Genomic DNA, 27,296 nt, shown 5'->3' on the forward strand with positions numbered 1-27,296 from the left:
TAAGAATAAGTCTCCTTTGGCTTTGTTTTTCTGTTTGTTTTAGAAATTTACAATGGTCTTAGAAGCACTGGATAGTGGACAGCCAGTAGACTTCCAGGATATGCCCCCAGCTCCTCAAGGTAAGAGCAGAAGAGATTTTTAGATGGAGCCGCCTTTTAAACCTCTCCTGTTATCTAGTAACAAATGGGCACAGTGAACTTAAGGGTCAGCGCCCATTTTAAAGTCACTCTTTTGAACCATCTGGGTTAGAAATGAGTGCTGAGAATCCCAGATTCCCAATGGTTTAAGACAGTGGTTTTTGGACTCCAGATTGTGGACCAAAGATCCTCTTGTGGACATCTTCCTTGCCCCCCAGTCCTGATTCCACGCATTCCCCCTAGATCATCTCCAGTTCATGGCTATATGAAATAGCATTACTAGGGTAAGATAAAGGAGTCAAGATGGTGTTGAACTTGCGGTAGTGCAGTGGGTGTAGCTTCTTGATTATGTCTCCTCCATTTTGTACGTCTTTCACACACCCCACCCCACCCCACCCCACCCTGGGAAATAGGAATTTACATTTCTTAGAACTGATTCTCTCCTTGTTTCCTTCAACCTTCTTCATCCCTTTCCTTCCCTTAAATCTGTCTAGTTCATTTTGTGATTTGGTTCTGTTCTGCTGGATGCCTCCAATTCTGGTGTCATAAGTTGTATTCGCATCAAATAAAGATACGAAGCACCACAGGGATGCAGAGAGGCTTGTGAGCAGGGTGTGTTTTGAACATCTTTATTTTTTAAAAAAAGCCTGTAGAAATCTGTATGTTTTTGACTAGCCTACATTTAGCAGGAAACATCAATCCTTGCAGTATAACGCATGTTTTTCCATTGTGACAGAAGCTGCTCCACAAACTAGAGTAATAGAAACTCTGATTTAAGTGACAGGTTGTAAGATAGTGTTTCTCCTTTTAAAACTTCTACATTCTGATTTCATCTTCAGTTACTTCATTCACTGATTTCATCTTCATCTGCACGCTTCTGGGAATTACAGGTTCCAGTTGATATCAGGTGTAATTTTCTGATTCTTGTAAATTCAGAGATAGCAGCAGCTAAAATGGTTAGTGGAAGGAGAAATGTGAGGACAAGATGCTAATCAGAATGGTGTCATTTTTAAAGTCTATCACATGACCTGACAGTTACAGACATTTGGATGGACCATGACCCATACTTTTAGGACTAGTAGAAATTTCTGATCCTGGAACAAACATTGGTGTTAAAATAAATTCCAGTCCTGCAGCAGACTTAAACTAGATAAAAACAATACTCCCCCAACACTTGACCTGTAGAACTCACTGATGTAGGATGTTGTTGAGGCAGCTTAGTAAGATTCAGAAACATAATTGGACATAGCTTTAATTATGAAAAAGTGAAGTTACACTAGCTAGGATAAATATTTTATAAGGGGTATACATCCTTAGGACATAAAATGATCACTGGCTCGGGTCAGAGGAATTTTTTCCCCATAGTGTAATATTATATAAGTAAATACAACATTTGGAGGGGTGATGGGGGAGATTACCTTTTAAAGCATCCAGTGTTGAGCACTGCCAGGGCTGGAATATCTTAACAGGTGGGGTTATTTATCTATCCTCCTCTGGCCGTAAGTCCTAGAATTGTTAGCAAATTACCAAGATTGTTCATACATTCTCTCTTATATGTCAAAGATTCCTACCTAATGTAGACTTGAAAATTACCTCTTCCCTCACAGATCTTGAAAGCCTGAAAAAGACGCAGGCTCCATCAAACCAGATGGCATCTGTTCCCATAGAAAATTCCCAGCCCCTCACAACGTTCAAACCTCAGGGCCATGAAGCCTCAGGTAGGATTTGTAAAGCAGGACTTACTTGTAGTAAGTTATGTATTCTTATATGATATTTGGATGCAGATCCAAATTATACATGAATACTGGAATGGATAATGGCAGTACATAATAAACGGTCTTTCTACGAGTAGTGTTCGAGTAGTGTTCCTATGAGTAGTGTTTCTCTGGATGTTCTACTGTAGATGTACTCGCAAAAAGAAAAGGAGTACTTGTGGCACCTTAGAGACTAACAAATTTATTTGAGCATAAGCTTTCGTAGCTCACGGAAGCTTATGCTCAGATAAATTTGTTAGTCTCTAAGGTGCCACAAGTACTCCTTTTCTTTTTGCGAATACAGACTAACACGGCTGCTACTCTGAAACCTCTAGGTGTACTTGCATTCCTAAGCTGCTGATTGGAGAATTTCGGTAGCAATATCCATTAGGCCCACACATGTGCTGTCTTTCCTCATGCCCTGCCATGAGGGTAGCCAGTGCACATGGGCTAACCCCCTCAGTTGCTTCTCAACTGCCCCGGTTAGAGACAGAGCTGTTAGCTGTCCATTAGTAACTATTATCTCATCCTTTTCTTTGCAGCAATAGCTTAATTTTTAGTAGTAGTTAGTATAGTGTCTTTATTTTTTACCTTATCTTCTAAAATAAATGATATATAATATATATAGTTTACTTTTTTTTCCTTCCCACCCTTCTTGTTGGAGGCTCTTCCCCCCTTGGGGTATGTCTGGTTCTCCAGGCTTCAAGAAGTGCCTCTCATGCAATGAGGTTATCACCGTCGCAGACACACACTCATGGTACATTCGTTGCCTCGAGGAAGGGCATGTCCCTTAAAATTGTGCTCTCTGCCAGCATCTTAGACCTCGTTCTCGCAAGGACAGAGGGCTGAGGCAGAAGATTATATTCATGGAGGTGGCTCTCAGACCTTCTCCAGACCCACGCCAAGAGTCTCCGGGCAAATCCAAGGTCTATGGGGTGAAGAAATCAGCCGCCGATGCTCTCATAAGTTGAAAAAAGAGCAGGAAGTCCCCACAGTGAGCCGCAAGCTAGCTGCAAACGATCCCTAGCATGCTTCGTATCCTCAGTACTGTCGGCACTGAAATGAGACAAGTCCAGTAACCACAGCTCAAGAAAGACTATTGCGGCAGGTACCGTTGACACACCCACAGACTCAATGAGCACAGGCACCAAGTCAGTGATACCTAAGAAGGAGGACGGGAGCAAACGCTCCAAGGCACCACTGGTACCATGATGCCCCATTGGTACAATGCTTCATCCAGTACTTGAACAACCGGTGTGGACAATATCTCCATCCACCCCTGGCACTGCCAGTGGCATCAAGCCGGTTGGCACCACCACAGTTTCAGCACTCGAGGGATCTCCGTGTAACTGATGTGCCAGAGTCGAGTCTCTTCTCTTCGGTACCGGGATCTCCACACCGAGCCTCCGTCCAGTATGGGAGTCTTCCCTGCTGCCTTGCCATGTTCCCCCACTATCTAGTGTGGACTCGGATAGTGAATTGGAGGAAGGAATATTTTAGTACTCCTCCCAAGCCCCCTAGGGTGCCCAATACCAGCAGGGCCCCCAAGCATATCCTCAGAAGACCCCACTGTCATCATCCTCAAACAGCCATCCATGGGCACCATCACGGAGCTCCATGCCACCCCAGTGGCTCTACTGGAACTGCTGGCCTACATACTGCCCCTGTGCTTCTCAGGTTTCTAGTCCCACCCGTGAGTCCCCAATACACCTATCTTCGGCCACGGTGTCCAGGGTTCCGGAGCCCCCAGAAGAAGTCCTGGAGGAGTGTGAGTGTGATGCTGAGGAGGCAGTGACCCCAAAAACTATATCCTCCTCCTCCTCCTCCCCCCCAGATGAGGCTGTCATGCCTCCCTCACAATCCTTGCTGGATAATTTTCGCCTATTCCAGGATCACACAAAGAGAGTGGCTGACTCTCTCTAGATACTGCTGGAGAAAGTTAAGGACACACACCACAAGCTTCTGGACATCCTCCTCTGATCTTCCTCCTCAAAAGTTGCCCTCCCTATCAATGAGGCTCTTCTCGACCCTGCAAGAACCATATGGTAGACCCCAGTATCAGTTGTACCGACATGCAAGAGATCAGTCAAAAAGTTCTATGTCCCAGTGAGAGAAGCAAAGTTTCTCTTCTTCCACCCTCTACCCTACTGTATCATGGTGGATGCTATTAATTCTCGTGGCCATTGATACCACATGAGGTCCGCTCCCTATGATAGGGACTGGCAGCGTCTGGACCACTTTGGAAGGAAGGTGTACTCCTCAGTCACGCTTCAGTTTTGAATAATCAACTACCAAGCCCTCATGGTGAAATATGATTTCACAAACTACTCAAAATTGAACAATTTAACTGAGCAGCTGCCCAAGTCGCATCGCAACCAATTTAAGGCCATCATTCAAGAGGGTCAGCTAGAAGCAAAGACAACGATACTGTCTGCCCTCGACGCTGCCGATACTGCAGCCAGATCCATATCCATGGCAGTGGTGATGCAGCGTGCCTCTTGGCTCCATTTGTCGGGTTTCACAAAGGAGGTGCAGGCAACTGTCGAAGATCTTCCAGGCAGTAAACTCTTCGCGGAGAAAACCAATGCTCCCTTCATACTTTGAAGAATTTTTGGGCCACTCTCCATTCACTGGGCATCTACACATTGGGACAAAAAAAGAAATTTAGTCTGCAGCCCCAACATAATCTTTTTCACATGCCAGTAGCCAGCTAAATGATACTATAAGCTGCAGAGGAAGAAAATTAAATTCTCAAGACATAAATCATATGGTCAGCAATCTTCCTTGTCCCAGCCATTCATGTCCAAACACCAATTTTGATATGTTGGTCAAGGTCCCAGCAGACCACTCTCTGCAACTGTTACAACCAATCATCACTACCCACCCATTTGGCCACCATCTGCCAGCTTTCCGCAGCACCTGGGAGTACATAACATCAGACTGATGGGTCCTAGAGATCGCTATCGGTACGCTCTCCATTTTACCTCTCTGCCCCCTCCACAACACCTTTTCCTGTCCCTCTTCAGGGACCCTTCTCATGAGAATTTTCTACAACAAGAGGTAGACAGTCTCCTCCAGTTGGGAGCCATAGAAACCTTACCTCAACATCCATGAAGCAGAGAGTTCTACTCTCAGTATTTCCTAATACCCAGAGAAGGGGGGGCTGGAGACCCATATTAGATTTCAGCGCTCTTGACAAGTTTGTCACAGCTCAGAAATTCAAGATTGTCACTTTAGCAACATCATTTCAGCTTTGGAATGGGGAGACTGGTTTTCAGCCCTCAATCTTCAGGATACATGTTTTCACATCTCAATCCTACCAACTCTCAGACAATTTCTCAGAGTCACTCTGGGACAAAACCATGGCCAGTACATGGTGCTCCCCTTTGGGTTATCATCAGCCCCGAGAGTATTTTCCAAGGTTCTCTCAGTAGTGGCCACCTACTTATGCACCAGGGATCATGATCTACCCTTATCTAGATGATTGCCTCCTCGGAGCTCAGCCTCTCCAAGAGGCTCACTGAATCACCAAAACCACAATTCGCTTGTTTACAGAGCTGGGCCTGCAGATCAGTGCTCAGAAATCAACCCTCACTCTAGTGCAGCACCTGGAGTTTATAGGGGCCAATCTTGACACACTATAGGCCAGAGCCCTCCTACCTCAGCACAGGTCGTTCTCTCTGACTATACTCACAGAGACCATTCAAAACAGCCCACAAATGTTAGCCAGACATTTTCTACAACTCTTAGGGCATATGGCAGCGGACACAGTGGTAATATCGCACACGAGACTTCACATGCAGTGCCTTCAGATGTAGTTCACCGACCAAACAGAGACAGACTAGACAAAGCCCTGTCACTATCCACCAGGGTCAAAATCTCCCTAGACCAGTGGAAAGACCCAGCCAGCATTTGCAAAGGGATCCCCTTTGTGCAAAAACGCCGTTGTTGCTTCTCGCCACCGATGCATCGCTGGAGCACACATCTAAATGACCTTACGACCCAAGGAAAATGGTCACCCACTGAGAGATCTCATCAACCTCTCCACATCAGCCTCCTCAAGCTAAGCGGGGTCAGGAATACCTGTATCTACTTCTTCCTGCTGATCAAATGGTCACACATGAAAGTATTAATAGACAATGTTGCCTGTATGTTCTACATAAATAGACGAGAGGGAGTTGGGTCTCCTTCCCTCTGTGAGGAAGCGATGAGACTATGGAACTGGTGTATCTCTCACAACGTCACACTGTCAACGGCCAACCTCCCATGTACACGGAACTCGATGGTGGATGGTCTTAGTCACAAATTCCCACATGACCACGAGTGGGAACTAGATTCATTAGTACTTCATGAGCTATTCAGGCATTGCAGGACACAGACTACAGACTTGTTCACCACTTCCCTGAGCAAGAAATGTTCAAGCTACCCCTTCCAGAGCAAGGATAGGAAAATACTCCCTAGGCAATGCTCTCCTCCTCCCTTGAAACAGGGACCTCCTTTATGCCTTCCCTCTCTTTCCCCTGCTATCAAAGGTCCTACCAAAAATAAAAAGAAAGGGAGCATGTCAATCTAATCGCTCCTTCATGGCCGAGACAGACCTGGTACCCTTACATGTCACAGCTTGCAACATGCCCACCAATCTCTCTCCCATTCACTCCGCGTCTCCTCTTACAGAATAGAGAACATACCCTACATCCCAACCTGGTGATTCTCCACCTCAAGGCATGGCTCCTTCTTGGTTCAAATACCTAGAGAGCATCTGTTCAATGGAAATGCAAGAGGTATTATTAAACAGCAGAAAATCCTCAACATAGCGTACTTAACTGCAAAAATGGTCCAGCTTTTGGATTTGGTGTACATTCCAACAAATGTCTCCTTGACATCCATGACCTTTCCACACATCTTAGATTATTCACTCGCCCTAAAAAGACTGGGGCTGTCTATAAGCTCTCTTAGAGTCCACTTAGTGGCTTTAACAGCCTTTAACCATCCAGTAGAGGGGTACTCAGTTCTGTCATACCCAACCACCGAAAGATTCCTCAAGGGTATAGTAAACTTCTTTCCACAAACTTGGCTTCCCACTCCCACACAGGACTTAAACCTGGTACTGAAAGGACTGACCAGACATCCCTTCGAACCCATGGCCACTTGTTTGCTTACTTACCTCTCACTGAAAACAGCCTTCCTGATGGGGATTACTTTGGCTAGGAAAGTAGGAGAAATAGCAGTTCTGATGGCACATCTCCCCCTATATCTTATTGGTTTGGGACAAGGTTACGCTCAGACCACATCCAAAATTCATCCCTGAGGTAACCTCCCTGTTTCACATGAACCAATTGATTCATCTTCCAACCTTCTATCCTAAGCCTCACTGAGACAACAGAGAGGCTATATTACATACCTGAGATGTCAGAGGGGCCGTAGCCTTGCGCCTAGACAGAATGAATGCCTTCAGGAAGTCCCCCAGATTTTTCCTCTCTGTTGCGGAAAGATCCAATGACTTGGTAATATCAGCCTAAAGGCTTTCCAAGTGGGTCTCTAACTATATCAGACAAGTTAGCAATATGACCCCTCCAGATACTATTCATACACACTCCACAGGGTCATCTCCTCATCTGTTGCCTTCTTCAAGAATGTCCCTATCTCAGAGATCTGTAGAGTGGCGACATGGGCATCAGTCCGTACCTTCGCAGAACATTATGCGATCACTGCGGACTCTGCCTCCAATGTCATCTTTGGCTCCAGAGTTGGGTCAGTTACAGATGACAGTACTGTGAAGTCCCAGTCCTCCATACAGGTACTGCATAGGGGCCACCTACAGTGGAGCACTGATAGGAACACTGCTCAAAGAAGAAGAAGTTTGTTACTCACCTTGTGCAGAAACAATGGCTCTTTTGAGATGTGTCCCCCTTTGGGTGCTCTACAACCCACCTGCCTTTCCTCTATTTCGGAGTACTTATCAATGACTCTGGTAGATAAGGAGCTGAAGAGGGTTAGCTCATGCATGCTGGCTAGCCTCGTTGCAGGGCACAAGGAGAGAGAGTCATGTGCAGACCTATGGACATTGCTACCAACATTCTCCAATCAGCAGCACAGGGGTGCAATTACACCTACAGTAGAGCACCATGGGGGAGACATCTCGAAGAGCTATCGTTACTGCACAAGTGAATAACTGCTTCTTTATGAAGAAAAAGGTTTATTAACACTTAGTCAGTAATAAAGCTCTGTGGTGCTTTTATGTAATAAAAGTAGCACTTATAGGATTTCAGTTCTGTGTCAATGGCTCTGCAGGAGGTTGGGGAAGGCAGGGAATGGAGGCAGCTGGCACATGTTCTGAAGTCTCAATCGTGGCATTTCATTGTCTATATTTTTTCAGTGTCTGCTCAGCAGCCGAAAACTGTGCTGGAAGCTTTGCAGCAGAGGTTGGAGAAATACAGATCTGCCGCAGCACAGGCCAAAGCAAGTGGGGATGATCGGAAAGGCAGGATGCATGAGAGGATAGCCAAGGTAAAAGGGAAGCACAGTAAGTAGCTTGGCTTCAGCAAAGCTGCTTGAGCTCATTCCTCTGGAGTTGGCTAGCAAAGCATTAAAGTATTTGAAATCTTTTATGTATATTGTCCGGCCAGCTGGAATGAGCTAAGATAGTTAACCTTCTGCTCCTTCCTGCACAGCACCTCTATCTCAATGAAATATTCTATAAGCTGTGCATATACAACCTTATTGAAATTCAGTGCTTCAAGGCAGAACAGTGGGGGGATGGAGACCTTTCGTCCAAAGACACTTGTGCAAACCTCTATCTGGATATGGCATTTTACTCCTCCCTGTAGAACCTTGGTCTTTAAGTTCCCATCCAGAAAATTCCTGCCTTATAAACTGCCTATAGAATGTAGTGCTGACATAACTGACTGGAGGCTGAGAGTCTAAGGAGGAGTGGATCTTTAAAACATAATGTTTAGACTCCTCAGCCATCCCTTCTGGCTGCATACTAGACTTTCAATACAGTGTAACCTTTTTGATGCTGTTTCTTGTGTGCCACTGCAGAAGGCAGGAGCACCAGTCCCCTAAATGGTTTGCATGGGATGGTATCTAATGTGTATCAAGCAATTTGTACTATGCTCCGTGGAACACAAGCAGTTAATGTGTTGAAATTGAACCTGTTGAAATTGATGGTTGTTAAAGGTTGGGTACTCAGACACTTCTTCCATTTCTATGGGCTTGAACACAGGGACATAGACATCTAAGGGACCTCTGTTGTGGGTACAATCATTAGTGCAGAATTGGAGGCGCACAAAAAAAAGACTGGGATGAAAAATTCTCTCTAATTATCCAGTCCCTTGAGTTCTGAGGTTTTTTGCAGACACGCTTCCGCAGAGAAATGTCGTTTGTTTGTTTGTTTTTTGTTGGTGGAGTGTGAGGAAAAGGCTCATTGCCTTGGGCAGTTACTGTCATGCCCCCTGACCAATAATGGAATCTCTTTGCGGACACTGCTCCATTACTGCACAGTCAAGGCTTTCTCAGCAGAGGGCTTGGGCTGAAGGCGGGGGGGGGGAAGAACTGGGGATGTGGGGGAGGAGCTGAGGCTAGAGGTGGAGCTGACCTGGAGGCAGAGAGGGAATGAGGGCAGAACTGGGGATGGGGAAGGAGCTGGGGCTAGGAGGTGGACCTGGCCAGGAGACAGAGGGCCATTCTGAACGAGGGCGGAGCTGGGCCACGACTGGGGGACAGGGCTGCAGCTTGGGGGGGGTGCGGGCAGGAGCAGAGCTGGGGGCACTCCTTCCCTGCCCCCAACAAGGGGACTGACCTGGGCCCCCTGTGCAACCCCTGAATGTTCAGGGTGCGCCTCTGTCATAAATATAAAGAGAAGGGTAACAACCTTTATGTATACAGTAAAATAAAATCCCTCTTGGCCAGAGATACAGAATCCCCTTATCTGTAAGGGGTTAATCAGTTCAATTAACCTAGTTGGCTCCTGACCAGAAGGACCAATGGGGAAAAAAGATACTTTCAAATCTGGGGCAGGTGGAAGGCTTTGTTTTGTGCTCTGTGTGTGTTCTCTCCGAGACAAAGAGAGAGACCAAGCAAGTAATCCAGCTCCTACTGAAATGATACATCTAATCTTACAGAAATAGTAAGTAATAGCAAGAAATGCGTTAGATTATCTTTTGTTTTAGCTTGTGAATCCTCCCTGTGCTAAGAGGGAGGTTTATCCCTGTTTTTTGTAACTTTGAAGTTTTGCCTAGGTGGGACTCCTCTATGTTTTAAAGTCTTACCCTGTAAAATTACCTTCCATCATGATTTTACAGAGGTGCTTCTTTAACTTTTTTTTCTTTATAATACAGTTCTGTTTTTTTAAGAATCTGATTGGGTTTTAGTGTCCTAAAAACCCAAGGGTCTGGTCTGTGTTCACCTTGTTTACATATCTGGTTGGTAGATTATTCTCAAGCCTCCCCAGGAAAGGGGGTGAAGGGGCTTGGGGGAACATTTTGGGGAAACAGGAACTCCAAGTGGTCTTTTTCCTGAATCTTTGTATAACTCACTTGGTGGTGGCAGCAGTACTCATCCAAGGACAAGGAAGGATTTGTGCCTTGGGGAAACTTTTAACCTAAGCTAGTAGAAATAAGCTTAAGGGGTCTTTCATGCAGGTTCCCACATCTGTACCCTAGAGTTCAGAGTGGAGAGGGAACCCTGACAGCCCCACAGTTTGGGGACCACTGGTCTAAGGAGTGGAGAGGCTACTAGGAAGAAAGATGAGAGAGACACTTATTTTGCTCACTGTCTGCATTTGTGATTTCTGCAGCCCTTCAAGGCCCATGCCGGTCCTGGCAACAAGTGTAGCAAAGATTCATGTCTGTATAGAAAACCTGCAGTGCACAAAGAACTTGGAAAGCAGCACGTGACTTTATAGCAAAGCACCTTACATTCTGCATCAGTGTTTCTCCTAGTCTGAGCATGAAATGACTGCTAACTTAACAATAGCAAAGTCCAGCCTATGCCTAACCAGCATTTCTGATTACAGCAATACCAAGATGCCATAAGAACCCATAAAGCAGGGAGAAAAGTGAATTTTGCTGAATTACCAGTTCCCCCTGGTAAGTGTGTATATGAAACACCCTATCACCAACATTTCCTTTATTTGTTAGGACCCAGAGGACTTCTGGCAGTATTGCTTCAGAAGCCTATTGAGCTCCTCCTCCTGTTTCACAGTTGGAAGACTGGCTTGGCTGAATGACAGCAGTGAAGAATACACCGTAGAACTGCTTATTACGCTTGTTAACTTTTTCACATGGTTGCATATTCTTGGCTATTGACCTTGTCGGTAAGGAAGTTTGAACATTTGAACAGTGCTCCAGCTGGTCCTACTCAGACAAGTTGGAGAGCATGATTTAACAATAGGCAAGCGCTTGAGTGGTCACTCCCTGCCCCAGTTAGGGGGAGGGGAAGCACTGGGAATATTTGCTCTAATATAATATGGCAAAGCAGCTGCCAGCAGTAGCACAGAAGGAAGGATGGCCTGGTGTGGTATTGCCACCTTTACTTCTGTGCTGCTGCCTGCTGAGCTGGGCCCTCAGTCAGCAGCTACCACTGTCCGGCCATCCAGCTCTGAAGGCAGCAGTGCAGAAGTGAAGGTGACATCATATGGTATTGCCCCGCTTACTTCTGTTCTGCTGCTGGTGGGGCACTGCCATTCTGCAGCTGCCCAGCTCTGAAGGCAGTGCGGAAGTCAGGATGGCAATACTATGACCCCCCTAGAATAACCTCGTAGCCCCCCCTTCAGCTCCCTTTTGGGTCAGGACCCCCAATTTGAGAAACACTGGCCTCCCTCGTGAAATCTCTATAGTATAGGGTAAAAGCACACAAAAGACCAGATTTCATGGTCCGTGATGCATTTTTCATGGCCGTAAATTTGATAGGGCCATGTCTATGAGGAAGCTCAGTGTTATTCCCCAAGCTCAGTTGGGGAAATTAAGACCCAAAGAGGCAAAGTGACAGAAAGACACAGAGACATGGTCACGTTAAAAGTCAGTGAGGGCCAAGAATAGAACTCAGAACTAGCCACACTTCCTTTTTTCTGCTCTCTATACTGCAAGGAATGATCCTGCATTCATAAGGGGATGGATAAGATGGCCTAATAGGAATTCTCTGTCTCTAACTGCAGCTATTTTGTATCCTCTATCCTGGCAATTCCATATCCTGCCATGTTCATCACTGAATCTGAACACCATGATATCACTCCTTTGATCACCATGCCCAGCTCTCTTTTTCCAGGGGATGTACGTGGCACAGTAACCTATTTTAATCGCTGTGCCAAGTTTTTTAGGTGGCTGTGATGGTTTAATGTTTTTAAAAAAAAACACAAACAACCACAACTTGTAAAACATGGCCTGTTTCCTGTTAAATGTCCGTGCCTTTAAGGGGAAACTGCTGTGTCTATAAACCAGTGGGAAAGTAACATAATTCCTAAACTTCACACATCTTGACTATGTAAATATTTTCCAAACCAGGTTTTTAAGGGCATATGTGACTTACACATATTTTCCAAACCAGGTTTTTAAGGGCATATGTGACTTACCCACTGAAACCAGCAATGTTGTGTTAGGTCTGGAGGATATTTGTGTTCATTTCACTGCATCTGAACTTTGAAAGGGGCCAGACATGACATCAGCTTTAGAGAGAGAAATCCTCTGTTTAGTCATGGATCAGGTGCTGCACAGGCTGCTCTGCAATATACCTCAAACCTGCCCTCTCCCCTGGAGTAGCCATTTCTGGGGTGAGAGCAGTTTGGTCACAGTCCGTCCTTGGCCTGGTTGCTGAGACTACTAACAAGGATGGTTTTAGCAATGTGAATGCTACCAAACAGCTATCTTATAATGGTAACTCTGGTCACTACTGACCCAGGCTGGATTTGAACTGGTAACTGGAGAGCTCTCCCAGTGCTGTACTGAAACCACCTCCACGAGAGGAATAGCTACCAGTGCTGGGAGTGCAGCAGCACTATCTACGCTGCCATTTTACAGCGCTGAAACTTGCATTGCTCAGGGGGATGTTTTTTCACACCCCGAGTTAAGAAAGTTTCAGCGCTCTAAGTGGCAATGTAGACAAGGTCGTAGAAATTAAAGACTGTCTCCCATTATCAAAGCCATTCACTCCCCTTCAAAAGGACAGAAAATGTTCAAAAGAATTGTAATGGGTTTAACATTTCTTAACTACCGTGGTGCTGCTCTTGCTGAAACTGCTGAGCTGCAGTGGGATGTAGAATTGCTGTGATGTTCCAGTGGAGCGCACACAGTAATAGTTACTGGGGAAACAAGGCGTAACAGGCATTGAAGATTACACAAATCAGGATTGGCTATTTAAGCCTAATCCTGTGTCAAAAAAGCAGATAAAATGAGAAATCGGTGCATGTCTAACAGTCCAATAGTTTGTGAAATATCATTGTTAGGAATGTGTAATACCACTGGGAAAGGGAAAATATCAGTTTTCAGATAGCGCATAACCTTTGTCTCTGCCTTTTGTGATTCATGAGGCATTGACTTCTAAAGTTACGTGGGAAAGACTTTCCCAGGGGTTAAATTGGTGAATGATGATAAATATTTTCAGAACCGTTGAGCTTTTCCAAGCACTGATCCTGAAGGGATGATGACAGAGAGAAAGACTTACATCCCTGGTAAGGGCAAAAGTTACAGAATTCAGGGTTTGTTTTATTTGGTTGTTTTGAAACATATCTCCTTCCTCCTCAGGATTCCCCCCTATTCCTGGTGTGACACCCACAGATGGTGACAGTACAATAGCTGCCGTGCTGGAAAGTGCCAACCATCTGGCTAACATGGAGGAGAAAGAAGATGAAGAGGTGGAGGTTTGAATTACTGACCAATATGTCTAATTTAAAAAAAAAAACGTATCTTCTTTTGTGTGGAGAAGAAGCTATTGATTTCCAGCTGGATGTGGTATTGCAATAAAATACCTTTCTTCTGGAAGCCAGAACAGTACAGGATTCTGGTCTGTCAGGGTGGGGGGACAGTAAGAATCAGCTGGGAGTGTAAAGGAGGGGTGATCTTTTGATGAGGTGAGAATTGCAAAGAGTTCATCCTACATGAAAGACCTTGAATTGTTTTAAAGGGATTTATAGGGCTATAATTTGGTTTGCCTTTTTTCCTTATGTCTGTTTCCCTGTATCTGTTTATATGTGGGTTTCGTCTTCAAAACAACTGCCTCTGTGGTGGCTATTCCACCTGTACTGCCCTTTAGCACTCAAAAGTTGCCTCCTGGTGGCTCAGAATTTTATATGGGGTTTACATGCTGTCTGGCAATCTGCACGTACCATAAGATTTTGGGTTGGTTCTTTCCACTCAGGTTGTTACTGACCAATTTGTTTCATATTTTCAAGTAGAGTGTAATTTTAAATGGTGAAAAATATCTTGACAGTTTTCTGTTCCTGCCTTTCTTTGCCTGTCTTCCGAATTAGCACCATGTTTAATCTGTTTCTTGTCCAAGCAAGGAGCCAAACCTGGCATGACATCACTTTTAGACTGAGTTAGTGTCTGGCTGGGGTCCTTTGCTACTCTCAGTGTAACAGCAGAAGTCTGATACAGTGGACTGTGCCATTAATATTTTGAGTTGCCGGACCCTTGTATTAGATTTTATGCGTTTAACATTTAGTTCCTTTTTGCCATGCTAGAGTGAATCTCCCACACAGGCCCCAGTTGCCAAAAAGCCTGCTCAGCTGCCTCAGAAGCCAACACAAGTTGTAAAGCCAATTATGGTGCCATCTGCTGAAGCCCAGGAAGAGCACTCTTCTGAGAGTGTGAAAAAAGCCACATCACCATCCACCCCTGTAAGAGAACCAGACAAAGCTGTATCGAACGACCATCTCCCTTTAGCCGGTAAGGATGAAGAGATGGTCACTCCCACCAATCCATTTGGACCAAACATTCTTAATGCTTTCGTCAAGTTTTAGGAAAAAATACTGCCTGTAGACATGAACGTGCGACTCTGGTTCACTTCAGCAGGAGCATCACTCCATGTGCTTGTTGCGGGGCAGATCCTAATCAGTTATGCAGTTTTGTTTCCAGGAGGCAAAGTAGGTGACTAGAAAGATGGATGGGTTCATTAATTCTGATGCAGTAAATTTATTGATTCATAATGCTTAGCTGAGGCATCCCTGCTGACTATGAAACTCAAAATGAATTCACAAAAGCTTATTGAGCTTGCTAGTCCAGACAGCTGGCTGATTGAGTGCAGTACTATGTATTAGCCACTGTGAGACACAATATTTCTCTACTTCTTTCCATTTGAGGATCTCAGAGTGGCTCACAAACTGTAAAGAATTAATCCTTATTACCTTCCTGTCAGGTCAATAAATACCTGTCTGTACAATATTCATTTTACTGTTGGGGAAACAGAGGCAAAGTGGTTAAGTTTGACATGGCGAAAGCTGCACAGTAAGCTTGTGGCTTACTGGGAATGGGATCCAAGCTTCTTGATTGCCAATAGTGAGCCTTAACCATAAGCCTAGTCGTCTTTTCTCATTCTACACTTGGTAAATTCTTCAAACCAAAGCACAACTTTCACAGAGCCCCTCTGGTCACTTGTGTAATGGAGAACTTTTTGAGAGTGAGGATGTGTTCCTGAATGTCATAGTGGCTAGCTCACACCATCCTCTCTTCTGAGTGAAATTCTGTGGCATGTGTTATGCAGGAGATCAGGCTAGATTATCAGTATGTATGGTCTCCCAAGCCTTAAAATCTGCAAATCTGCTTTAGATTTGGCTTCCCCATTTTTGCTGCTACAGCTACGATGTTAATGATCATTTAAGTGTATAAATGGAGTACCTCAGATGTAATTTGTCAGTTATGGAATTGAGGCTCCTCTCCCTTTCATTAAAATATTAAGATAATACCTGGTCTCTCCATCCCAGCTGATTGTTGTTACATAGCGTGTACCCACAAGTCTCTCCTCAGTGCTCTAATTGTTATAAAGTAAAAAAGAGTACCAGGAGCCTGGACAGATTCACCCTGCAGGAGGTGCCAGTATCTTGCTTTGGTAAAACTAGATCAGGATAACCAACGTGTGCCCTGCACAAGCCAAGTGTGGCCCCCAGAGTCAGACAGTGCCATACTTCACATGTCAGAGATGGTGTGACACCATGCCATGCTTATCTTGCTGTGTATATTAGCTGGCTTTAGGCTCCCATACCAAAGTGACCTTCAGTGGAGCAAAGCTGGAGCATCCCTGAGCTGGTATGTCTCTTCTCCTCTTGCAGGATGATGCATTTGGAAAAGGCAGCTTCATTTAAGGCCTGCAATGCAAAGGCATCCACTATGAAAGATGGGGGTGCAGAGGGATAGCAAGGTATTGCTCAGTCCACTCTCTGCAGAGCCTGCATGAAGATATGTTTTTCTTCTCTAAACCCCACTGAGCAAACTGTTCTGGCTGCTTTGGCTCAGTTAAAACCAGGGCAAGCAACATTGTCTGATTGGTTTGGATTTGGATGACTGGGCAAATTGCACACAACAGTGATGCTTCCAGCTCCACTGTGAAGATGGGACTAAAAGTCAGTATATTCTTTCTGCTGTTAATAGTGCTATCAGCCTACTCTGTGTATTTGTATGGTGAGAAAACTACCTCCTGCAAGTGCATAGCTTTTGTAATTGCATTTGGATACTGCAATAGGTGAGCACAGTACAAGAATCTAGGGAAACGGAGGTAGTGGACCCACTACACGCTTCTTCCTTCTACGCCAAGAAAAGTATGGAGAAAGTAGGATTTGGTGCATGGATGATGTAAATCAATCCTTTGAGTCTTAAAACTGTACCAGCTGTTCAGGGATGGGTGGGAGGTGACCCAAGAAGTAGTAACAGCTGGGTATAAAAAGGAAGAGGGGATGAGCTATGATGGTTGTGGTCTCAATGTGCCTTCCAATGAAATAATTGCTCTTTTGTCATTGAGGTCAATGTGTTTGCTTTCTCTGGTAAGTTGAGAGAGAAAAAAAGTATGTGTATAAAGAAAGTATACAATGTATTGCGTGCACATATACAGATAACGAATCATTCAATTATCAGGTGTTTTTTTAGAAGATAGAACATGGAACTGGGAGTCAGCTCAAGTTTTAAATTCAGTTCTGCAGCTGACTTTCACAGCTCTTCAGTAACCTTCCATGAGTCATTTAACCTGTTTCCCCTTCTGTAAAATGGAGACATTGTACTTACCTCACAGGTTTATTGTAGTGCTTTAAATAAAAGTTTGTTGGTTTGTAAATTGCCTTAGGATTCCTTGATGGAAGATGCCATAGAAATGGAAATGAATATTATTTTTGTACTAGTGTACAAATGGAACCACCCATGGTGTGACTATTGCATATCAAACACACAGGCAAGTGTTTTCAGTTGGTACCTGGGCTTTGACTCTTTCCTTGGTATAAATCAAACAAAATGAACATGGTGCATTGACATGGTTATGTCAGATAAGTGTTTTATATAGCTGTTCCTTTTTAGCAAGTGAACAACTGGAGTTTCTGGAGAACAGAAAGAAGCAATACTTGAAGGCAGCGATCAAAGCAAAGCAGAAGAATGACCTTGAACAAGCCAAGCTGTATCTCAGGACAGCAAAGAACTTGGATCCAAAGATTGAGCTGGCAAAAAGTGGCAAATCTGTTGATATTTCCAAGGTTAGTAGAGACTATAAGCAAAGTATTCTGCTTTGCTCCTTGGGCATCTCAAATGTCCTGTTGCTTGCATAAATCTAAGAATGCTTTAAAACTTAATGTTTCTCATGTGAATTCAGTGCTGGTGAAAGGTGCCAGATTAACAGCTCTAGAGACTGATGTTTTCCACATAGCTACAGAACAGGCAACGGCAGTGCAAGCTCCAGTCACAGTGCTGTTCTTCCTACTCCTCCCCTATAGCCCCAAAGTGCCTGATCCTGACCTGGAGGAACTACCTCTGTGGAGGAGTGGGGAGTTTAGGCTCCATGACCCATTTGTTCCCTGGCCTCAAAGATGCCACTTTGAGACAAATAACTGTAATCTTAACAGCTGAGCTGAGACCACCAGCTTGTATTGCATGGGCAGTCATCACATGGTGGCAACTAACAGATGGCTTGGAACCAGTGACCTAGAGTGAGATATATGCCATATCCCTTTACCACTGTCCGCACCCACCTTCCCTGATCTGCTCACACTTCTCCCATCCCCTCTTGCTGCTTTTGTTCTGCTTCCGTGTTCCTGCAAGGAGCTCTGATGTGCCATGTTGTGTGGTATTGTGCAGCTACCATCACCCCTTACAGATGACGAGAGTGACTTCATCTTCATACACCATGAGGATGTCAAACTCTCTCAGAAGGTAGAAGAGGTGTACACTAAGCTCATAAAACTGCTAAAGGACCAGCATGAGGTAACTACCTTTTCCTTTCAGTGCATCATTATGTGTTAAGAATCCAGTGACGGAAGAAATGCTTTGTATGCTTTATAGTGTTTCTTTGACTTTTGCTGCTGCTGTGGTCATGATCCCATCATTGTTTCGGTAGGATTTTCAGCTCTTGTTTAAAAATACTGATTTTGTATAAGCCCTTTGGTCAGCATTTTCAAATATGGTGTTTATAGTTAGGCACCTAAATCAATGGCCTGGTTTTCAGAGGAACTTCCATTTGAAGTCAGTGGGAGCCCTTGTGCTGTGCACTGCTGCAAATCAGGCCATTGGTTTAGGTGTCTTAATTTTGGACACCCAAGTTTGAAAACATTAGCCTTAGTCCTTAAGGCACAGTTAATCCTTGGGTGAATTCCATGTCTAAAACTATTAGAGGAAAAAGTGAGAGAAGGCAGTGGAAACTAAGCAAACACTGTATTTAGTTTTGTATTTTTTTAAAAAGAAGTGGGGGGTGGGGGTGAAATCACCTGTAGAGATTAAGACTAACTGGGAGGTGTTATTTGCGTGATGTCCTTGTAGGTGCGGCAGCACCCTCTGTGGCTGGGATCAGAGCTATTCATCAGCAGTTCCCATCGGACTGCATGTGTGTGCACCTTCCCCCTATTGCGCTGTGCGTGGGACATATATTGAGTGCTGTGCAATCCAACCACTCCCAGTTCCCCCTCTACCTCTTCTGGTCTGGGATGGAATTCGCAGCAATGTAGTATTTTCTTCTTCTTCTCCTTTCCTCTTCTATCAAAAAAAAAAATTTGTTTTTAATTATTATTTATTTTGTCTTTACATTTACAGTTCTTTAATATTTTGAGTTTCTGTTTTTCCCTGCTTCCCGCCCTTCCTGACTGGGAAGCCTTTCCCTCCACCCTTATGCCCAGATACCCCGGGTTTAAGAGGTGCATTTCTTGCTGGGCAGCCTTCCCTGTAACGGCTGGCCACAGTCAGTGTATCCGCTATCTGGGAGAGGGACACTGTGATGGGTTGAACCCCCCCTGTCCGGGGTGCCGCCTGATGTTTTGGGGTTCTGCCCAACCTGGGTTTCCTCATGCTGTCCTAGCAGTGCCAGGCCCTCAAACCTTCTCTAGCACACACACATGTAAGGTCACACCCCGCTGCAGACACAGACTGAAATCGGCTCTGTGTGCAAAGACTCAGCTTGGGGATTTACTCAACACTTCTGTGCACACCTCCTTTAGAGTGTAAGGCCAAAATAATATTGTCTTGCGCTGTATAGAGAGATCTGCACAGTGCAAACTCATAAAAATCGCCCCCTCCCTCAGTGTGGAGAGAGAGATATGTATAGCTTTTTGCGTACGAATTGTACAAACTGGGATTTGTAATAAACAAAAATAAGTTTATTAACTACAAAAGGTAAATTTTAAGTGATTAAAGGGATAGCAAACAGCAGGACAAAGCAAATTAATGAGCAAATAAAACAAAACATGCAAATTAAGCTTAATATGCTCAAGAAATAGGTTACAAATTGTAATTTCTTGCCCTAAAAGTTGTTTTAGGCAGGTTGCAGAATTTCTTTAGCTTAGAGGTCCAGTTATTTATCTTTACAGACTGGACCCCTGTCTCAACCTGCACTCAGCCCCTGCCTATTCCTTCAGGTGTTTTTAGCAATCTTCCTTCTTGTATGGAGAGGCAATGGAGAAGAGTCCTGATTGCCTTACTCCCCAGCCTTAAATAGAAGTTACGTAAGGCAGGAATCCTTTGTTTCCAGAGGAAAAATACTAGCAGTGTCAAAGGTGGTATTCTGTACCAGGTGACATCATCAGATGACCCTTCAGTGTCAAAGCAACATGCTAGGAATTTCCTCTAGAAAGTGGGAGATTAGTATCTTCAAAATTCTATTGTCCTTAAATGGCTCATTCAGGATGATTGCCTACTGTCTGGTGGGCGATCCCCAAGTACACACACAATTGTAATTGTTACATAGTCATAACGTCAGATACAGAAACGATATGTGCGTACAAATTGGATAAACAGATTTAGTAGATTGTAACCTTTTCAGTGATACCTCACAAGACCCATCTTGCATAAAATATATTTTAGTTATGCCATATTCATATTATAATATTTCTATGGAGAATGTGGGGTGTAATGTCACAGACACATCCCTCAAAAGTGTTCCCACTGCCCTGGCCTGACACCCAGGGCCAGAAGGGACCAGGACATTAGATTGAAACTCTTCCTTATGGAGAATTTGCTTCGGCTGGCATCAAACCCAGGCCCAGACTCTTCCCCAGAGAGGCCTTCATGCTCTGCCAGGTCATCTGCCGATCCTCACTCTCCCTGTCCCCTGAAGAGAAAGTCATCCCTTGCTCATTTGGATGTCAAGAAACGGGTTTCCTCCTCACAGTCTGAGGCACAGCCCACCAGAACACTGTCCCCGGTGAGGTCTGTTACCTCAGACTCATCTGATGGGGGACATAGCTCCAGTGCTCGTCTGAGTACCTCCAGCTCAAAGAAATGGTCTAAACGGTCTTAACCGAGCAGACTACAGCCCTTGGCACCATTTCCCAGCTCTAGGGGGACCAAGCCGAGCTGCACTCAGGAGCTCCTGCACCAATGGCGTTTCTGGCACCGACAATACTCTAGGCACCAAGTAAGACCTCAGCACTAGCAAAATCGTTGGCACTGATCTAGTCAGCAGCATTGAGCAAACCAGTGGTACTGGCCTAGACTCCAGCGCCATCTACCGATGTCTCAGGGACATGCACTTTCCTTAGGCACGTGTCTTCCATTAGCACCAATGATGCTTCTTCCCCCTCCACAAGACTTCAGATACCCGACGCACCTGTTGGTGTCTGACACTCTTGAGTCTCCTCTTATGCAGTGCGACCTCCCCCACTTCCTCCTTCCTCTCCAGACTCATGCTGCTCCTCCCTCTCTCCACCAAGAATGGCACCTCCCTTCCCTAGTGATGAGGAAGAAGCCAGGGCTCTGTTGTTCCCTTGACTACAGGGTAACTCGCACCTGCCCATCCTCACTATAGACAATCTCCCGCTGGTCCTCAAGCCTGGCAGTGGCCACTATGGATGCAGTCACATGTGACACTCTCACCAAACTGGCCATATTATGACCCTTGGGCTGTGTACAGGGCACAGTTCAGAACCCTACCAGGGAGCATGAATGGAGACCTACACCGCTCTCTTCTCCATCGGTCTCTCACCTTTAAGAGGTTGAACTACCACTGGCACCAACTGAACAAGAAGAACAAGAGGAAGAACAGGAGGAGGCTCCACCAACTTTACGGTTTTCATCCTCACCTGACGAGACTATCATGCCCCTATCACCCGCATCTGCCGACAACTTCAGACGCTTTCAGAAGTTATTCCACAGGGTTGCAGAATCTTTACAAATCCATTGGAGGAGGTTAAAGACCAGCAGCATAAACTGCTGAATATACTTCACACATCCTCTTCTCCCAAGATCGCACTGCGATCAATGAGGCTCTTCTCAAGCCCCGCAAAGGTTTTGTGGCAGACCCCAGTGTCTCTTCCTCCAACCTACAAATGTGCCAAGAGGAAATACTATGTTCCAGTGAAGGATTCGGAATTTTATTTTCGCACCCCATCCCAAATTCTCTGGTGGTCAATGTGGTGCAAGAGAGAGGCCATTGGTTCCAATCCCGTTCTGACAATCCAGATAGAGATAGGAAACCTCTAGATCTATTTGGATGTAAGGGTATTCATTAGCCACACTCCAATTAGGGGCACTGCTTTCTAGTCACCTGCAAGTGGAGCACCCAAAGGTACATCACTTGAAGAAGAAGAGAAGGTTACTCGCTCTGTGCAATAACTGAGGTTCTTTGAGATGTGTGTCCCTGTGGGAGTTCCACTACCTGCGTTCTGCTTCAGAGCCAAAAACATAAGCTCCGTGGCAGAGAAGGAACTTGGGGCAATCAGACCGCACAGCACTATATATACATCCTACGCACAGTGTAAGAGAGGGAGGCGTTCATGTGCGATCCAATAGAACTACTGATGAAGATCTCCGATCCCGGGCGCAGGGGGCACTGCTGCATCTACAAGTGGAGTACACGTAGGGGAACACATCTCAAAGAACCTCAGTTACTGCACAGCGTGAGTAACCTTCTCTTTTCTTCTGTGTAACATGCAGGTCCTCAATCTGAAATCTTTCTTCAGAGATGTGTATCATGGGATAATCATTGTTACTTATTTTTTTCTGTTAATAGAAATGTTTGCAGTATTCCAGGCAGTTCATGCATCTGGGAAACATAACTGAAACAGCCCGGTAAGTCTGCTGCCACCCTCTGTATTTATCCCGTCATGTGGTCTATCCGGAGCAGGGCTGCCATGCTTTCAAGTACAAAAGGAGATTGGTGTTTGTGGGTCGTTGGCCACTGATTTACTTGTGGTGTTAGGTGGTGAAGCTGAGTGAATCAGTCTGTATCTTGTATTTAGTGAAATACTGTTTGCTGACCACCACTGCTTTACAGGTTTGAAAAACTGGCAGAAGCATGTAAAAAAGACCTGGAGATTCTGCAGCTTGCACAGGCCCAAGGGATGGATCCCCCCAGCCATCACTTTGAGGAGAGAACCTTTAAAATAATAAGGTACGAAAAGTCAAAGTGTATCATCAGCAGACTGGGATGGGATACTCATTTCTAGTCTATGTACAGGGGATAGACTGCTTTAACTCCCATCAGAGCAAACAAGAGGTAGGCACTCAGAACTGCTCCACATTCCTAGGAAAAGACTCCCAAAAATGTAAGGATTCTTCAGATTTATTAAGTAGCTGTTTCTCAACTTCCCTTTTAGATCCCTTTATTGCAAAGACAAATCCACCTGCATCTTCCCCCAACCTTCCCAGATCCAGGACAGAACCAAAAATAGCCTTTGCCTGTTTCTACTTTGCCTTCCTTCTCCTCTCCAGTTCTTGAGTTGAGATTTATGTAGAAATAGGCTTTTCTCCAGGACTCTCATTCCCCTTCATGTTTGCCAAGTGTCATGTCTCTGAACTACAGCAGAGGAATCCTGGCCTTACAGTGGGTTGGGAAATGCCAGGCTGCTGGACTGAACCTGTGTTTTGTATCTCTTCTTTCTCTCCCTCTCCAGAATATTTTCTGAACTCAACAGTACGGAAATGCATCTTATCATTGTCAGGGGAATAAACCTGCCAGCTCCCCCAGGTAAGGAACAGGAAACATACCCTGATCTCTAGCCTTTCTCTCAGACCATAGGGAGGTTAGTGGTGGGGAATAAGATTTCTTTCCCCTAGGGATAACGGTAACGTTAGGGTGACCAGATGTTTGGTTTTCGACTGGAACACCTAGTCGAAAAGGGACCGTAGTGGCTGCGGTCAGCACCGACTGGGTTGTTAAAAGTCCAGTCAGCGGTGCTGCTGAGATAAGGCAGGCTAGTCCCTACCTTTTCTGGCTCCGAGCTACACCCCGGAAAAGGCCAGCAGGTCCAGCTCCTAGGTGGGGGGAGGGCTCCGCATGCTATCCCTGCCTTGAGCACCAGCTCCGCACTCCCATTGTCCAGGAACTGTGGCCAATGGGAGCTGCGGAGGCGGTGCCTGTGGGTGAAAGCAGCACACAGAGCCTCCTGCACGCCTCCACCTAGGAGCCGGACCTGCTGGCCGCTTCTGGGGTGCAGCGAGGAGTCACGATAGGCAGAAAGCGTGTCTTAGCCCTTCCTGCTGTGCTGCTGACAGGGAGCCACCCTAGATAAACCTGCACCCTAATCCCCAACCTCCTGCCCTAGCCCTGAGCCCCCCCCATCCAAACCCAGAACCCCCTTCTACACCCCAAACCCCTCATTCCCAGAGCCCTCACCCCCCTGCATTCCAACTCCCTGCCTCAACCTGCAGCCCCCTCCCACATCCTGAACCCTCATTTCTGGCCCCACCCTGGAGCCCACACCCCCAGTTGGAGCCCTCACCACCTGCACTCCAACCTCCTGCCCCAGCCCAGTGAAAGTGAGTGAGGGTGATGGAGAACGAGCCACTGAGGGAGGGGGAATGTAGTGAGTGGGGGACAGGGCCTCAGGGAAGGGGTCGGGCTAGGGTGTTGTTTTTGTGTGATTAGAAAGTTGGCAACCCTAGCTGACTTAGAGCTTTTGAAAGCTTTTTAATTTGTCTATATTAGTTCAGGCCCCCAAGTTTCAGTTCAGTTTCAAAAAACTGAAACAAAACTCAATTTAAATTGCAGAGTTTCATCTGCTTTGAAGGCAGAACCCTAAGTTGTCCCAGCTTTGCTCGAAACTGGGCCTAGGTTCAAATTTCACAAGGCTTCTTGTTTTGTTAACATTTTGTATAGCTCTGAGATGGCTTGATTGCTTTTACTCTCTCGTCAGCCAACCAGCAGGAGATGTTCAAGAGCATCCCAGCCTCATAGCAACACAAATTATTCTTAGGTCCTTTATTTATTATAGGGGTTTAATTGCTGTTTATGTATGTGCTCAGAACCAACTAGAGCATTAGCAGAATGTATGCCTTTGATTGCCACCGTTCCAGTGGATTGGGTTTTCAAAAACATCCAAGTGATTTAGGTCCATGAGTCCTATTAAAAATCAATTGGGTGCTTTTGAAAATCCCTGGATTGACTGTTTGACTGTTGTCTTGCACAGGTGTGACACCGAATGATTTGGATGCATTTGTGAAATTTGAATTTCATTACCCTAATACGGTGAGTGTGTGTTCAGGCCTTTGCTGTTCCTCAATCCAAAACCCTGCATTACTTAGCAATATTATTTTACAGCTTATAGAGCCAGATTTAACTTAGAGGTGGTGTGGGCCTATTACTTTCAGGAGTTGACAAGTTGTAAATGCTTGCTATGAATTATAACTGAGTTGCAAGCCTAAAAGCAAACCTGTTTTTTTTAAAATGCTTGTTTTTAGATGCTTGTTTTAGAAATGGACAAAAAACTCCACCCTCATATAAATGCATGGTCAGTGGGAGATGCTCAGATCTCTGTGGACAGGATCTGGCCCTTATAAGTAACCTTTTCTCAGATTCTTTTGTTTGTGTTTATATAATTGTTAGTAGAACTCAGGCTATTTTTGTCATTGAAACATTGAAATGGGGCCTTCTGAGACTTAGCTTTTCAGGTTCTCCCTCTCCCTAAAGATGTAAATGTTATTGGACCTTGAATAATTTCCTTTCCTTGACAGTCTCCCCCCTCCCCCAACACATACCTTTGAATACTAACACCAAAATGGTTTCAGATTTATTTTGTCCTCTTTCTTTGGAAGACTGTTGGTGCCAGCCCCTCCTTTCCAGCTATCTTGATGAGAATCCTTGGGAATAGAATCATAGAAATGCAGAGCTGAAAGGGCTCACAAGAGAGCTCTAGTCCATGCCCTGCGCTGAGGCAGAATTAAGTATACCTAGACCAGCCTTGACAGATGTTTGTCTAACCTGTTTTTAAAATACCATTACTGTTAAAATACTGTTACTTTGCACACAGACTGCATCTTGCATTCTGGATTGATTTTTTGCAACGTGTGTGTGTGCGTGCGTGCGTGTGTGTGTTTAACAGTGACAGTGTGTGATCCTGTGGATTGATATGGTGGTATATACAGTTCATCCCGTGGGGTGGGATGGCCCCAAAGAAGCTGACACAGGTGGGGAGTCCGTTATCTGTCTTTATAAAAATGTGAGGCAAACCAGGAAATGAAAAGTGAAGTCTGTCACTCCATCCTCAGTGCATGGTGCTATACCTCTCCTCCAGTTTCTGAGTGCAGCAGTCTGTGCTAGAGGGGACTCTACATGTATACCATAAGATATACCAGGGCTTCCATCACTGACTTCCCGGCGCAATATTTTTATAACTGTGTAGAACATTTAGCCCTAATTTTCTAGCTCTCATCAGCATGTGATTATAGCCCCCTGGGGTTCTTTAAATATGCAGGACCTGATTCTTACCCCATGGTACACTTGTAGTAACTCTACTGAAGTATATTGAATTACCTGTGGTAAAACCTGGTGCAAAAAAGAGACTTGAGCTGGTCCATATTCTGAACTGAGTTACATGGGTGTCAATCTGGAGTCACTCCATTTGATTTACATCAGTATAATAGAACAAAATCAGTATGTATATGTGTAATTTTATAAGGAATACATATAAAGCCAGTATAGCTGTTTTTAATCTCTCATTTTCAGTGATAAAAAGCCAGATCGCTATGTCTTAGCCAAAACATTAAATATACCTATTTCTCCTTCATAGCTGGAATCAATTTTTCATAATAGATAATTAGGTCACATTCTCTGGAGAGTGAACAAGGACATTTAGCTGATACTCTGATTTGGGTTAAAAGTTAATTCATTTTGGTGGCAGAGCGATTGTCAGGAAGAATAATAGTTGGCAATTTCCCTGAATGATTTGTGTTTGACTCCTTGTGCAGCCCCAAAAACTGCTGCTTATTTCAGCTCAAGTAGAAGGATTAGTATTATAGCCTAGTAGAATGTGCATAGTTTATCATGTATCATAGCAGCACCAATTAGTTTTATGATGAGTGTTTTGAATCTGGTGTGGCCATATAACTTATCTATAGTACTTGTGTTTAATATTTGCTTTTGGCTAGTTCTATATCTAAAGTTAAATTTGTTACTGCAATGAAATACAAATATTGGAATCATAAATGTGCCCATGCCCCTTTTTACCCTTGATAACCTTCTATAACTCAGGCTCTTTCTTCTTCTTCCTTGCCAGTCCCTACTGGGAGGGTCAGAATCTTGTATAGTCTACTTACAAACCAGGTGTACAGTCATGAGTTTTGGATGTGCAAATTGGTCTCTTCTAATGTTTGCTGATATCTGGTCCATGTACCAAGTCTTTGGCTTTCCTGTTGGTCATCTTCCATCCACGATCATTGCAAGGGCCATCCTTCCAGTACAACTCTCAGGTCTACACTGGTCATGTCCATACCAACGTAGCCTTGCCTCCCTCAACTTGTCTTCAGTTGGGGTGTCCCATATTAGGCCCCTCACAACCTCATTTCATTTCTTATCATTG

The 27,296-nt window shown here is 44.9% G+C and overlaps 1 protein-coding gene across 8 annotated transcripts in view; it reads left to right on the top strand.

Annotated features, from left to right (window-relative positions):
* Positions 1-27,296, top strand: part of CC2D1B (coiled-coil and C2 domain containing 1B) — a 66,818-nt gene that overhangs the window by 20,281 nt on the left and 19,241 nt on the right. For 5 of the 8 annotated variants that reach the window (XR_006273927.1, XR_006273926.1, XM_038413065.2 and 2 more), the window contains exons 9-20: positions 44-119; positions 1,745-1,855; positions 8,268-8,398; positions 10,908-10,980; positions 13,630-13,745; positions 14,568-14,772; positions 17,383-17,555; positions 18,154-18,279; positions 22,511-22,569; positions 22,775-22,891; positions 23,394-23,467; positions 24,909-24,967. Coding sequence is in view for 6 of the 8 variants with exons in the window: in XM_038413065.2 (XP_038268993.1) it covers positions 44-119; positions 1,745-1,855; positions 8,268-8,398; positions 10,908-10,980; positions 13,630-13,745; positions 14,568-14,772; positions 17,383-17,555; positions 18,154-18,279; positions 22,511-22,569; positions 22,775-22,891; positions 23,394-23,467; positions 24,909-24,967 (1,320 nt within the window). In the remaining 2 variants the exon portion in view is untranslated. The remainder of the gene's footprint in view (positions 1-43; positions 120-1,744; positions 1,856-8,267; positions 8,399-10,907; positions 10,981-13,629; positions 13,746-14,567; positions 14,773-17,382; positions 17,556-18,153; positions 18,280-22,510; positions 22,570-22,774; positions 22,892-23,393; positions 23,468-24,908; positions 24,968-27,296) is intronic. The other 3 variants (XM_038413068.2, XM_038413069.2, XM_043491365.1) reach the window with 2 other exon arrangements.

This window comes from Dermochelys coriacea, chromosome 8 (genome assembly GCF_009764565.3).
Source record: "Dermochelys coriacea isolate rDerCor1 chromosome 8, rDerCor1.pri.v4, whole genome shotgun sequence".
Lineage (NCBI taxonomy): Eukaryota > Metazoa > Chordata > Testudines > Dermochelyidae > Dermochelys > Dermochelys coriacea.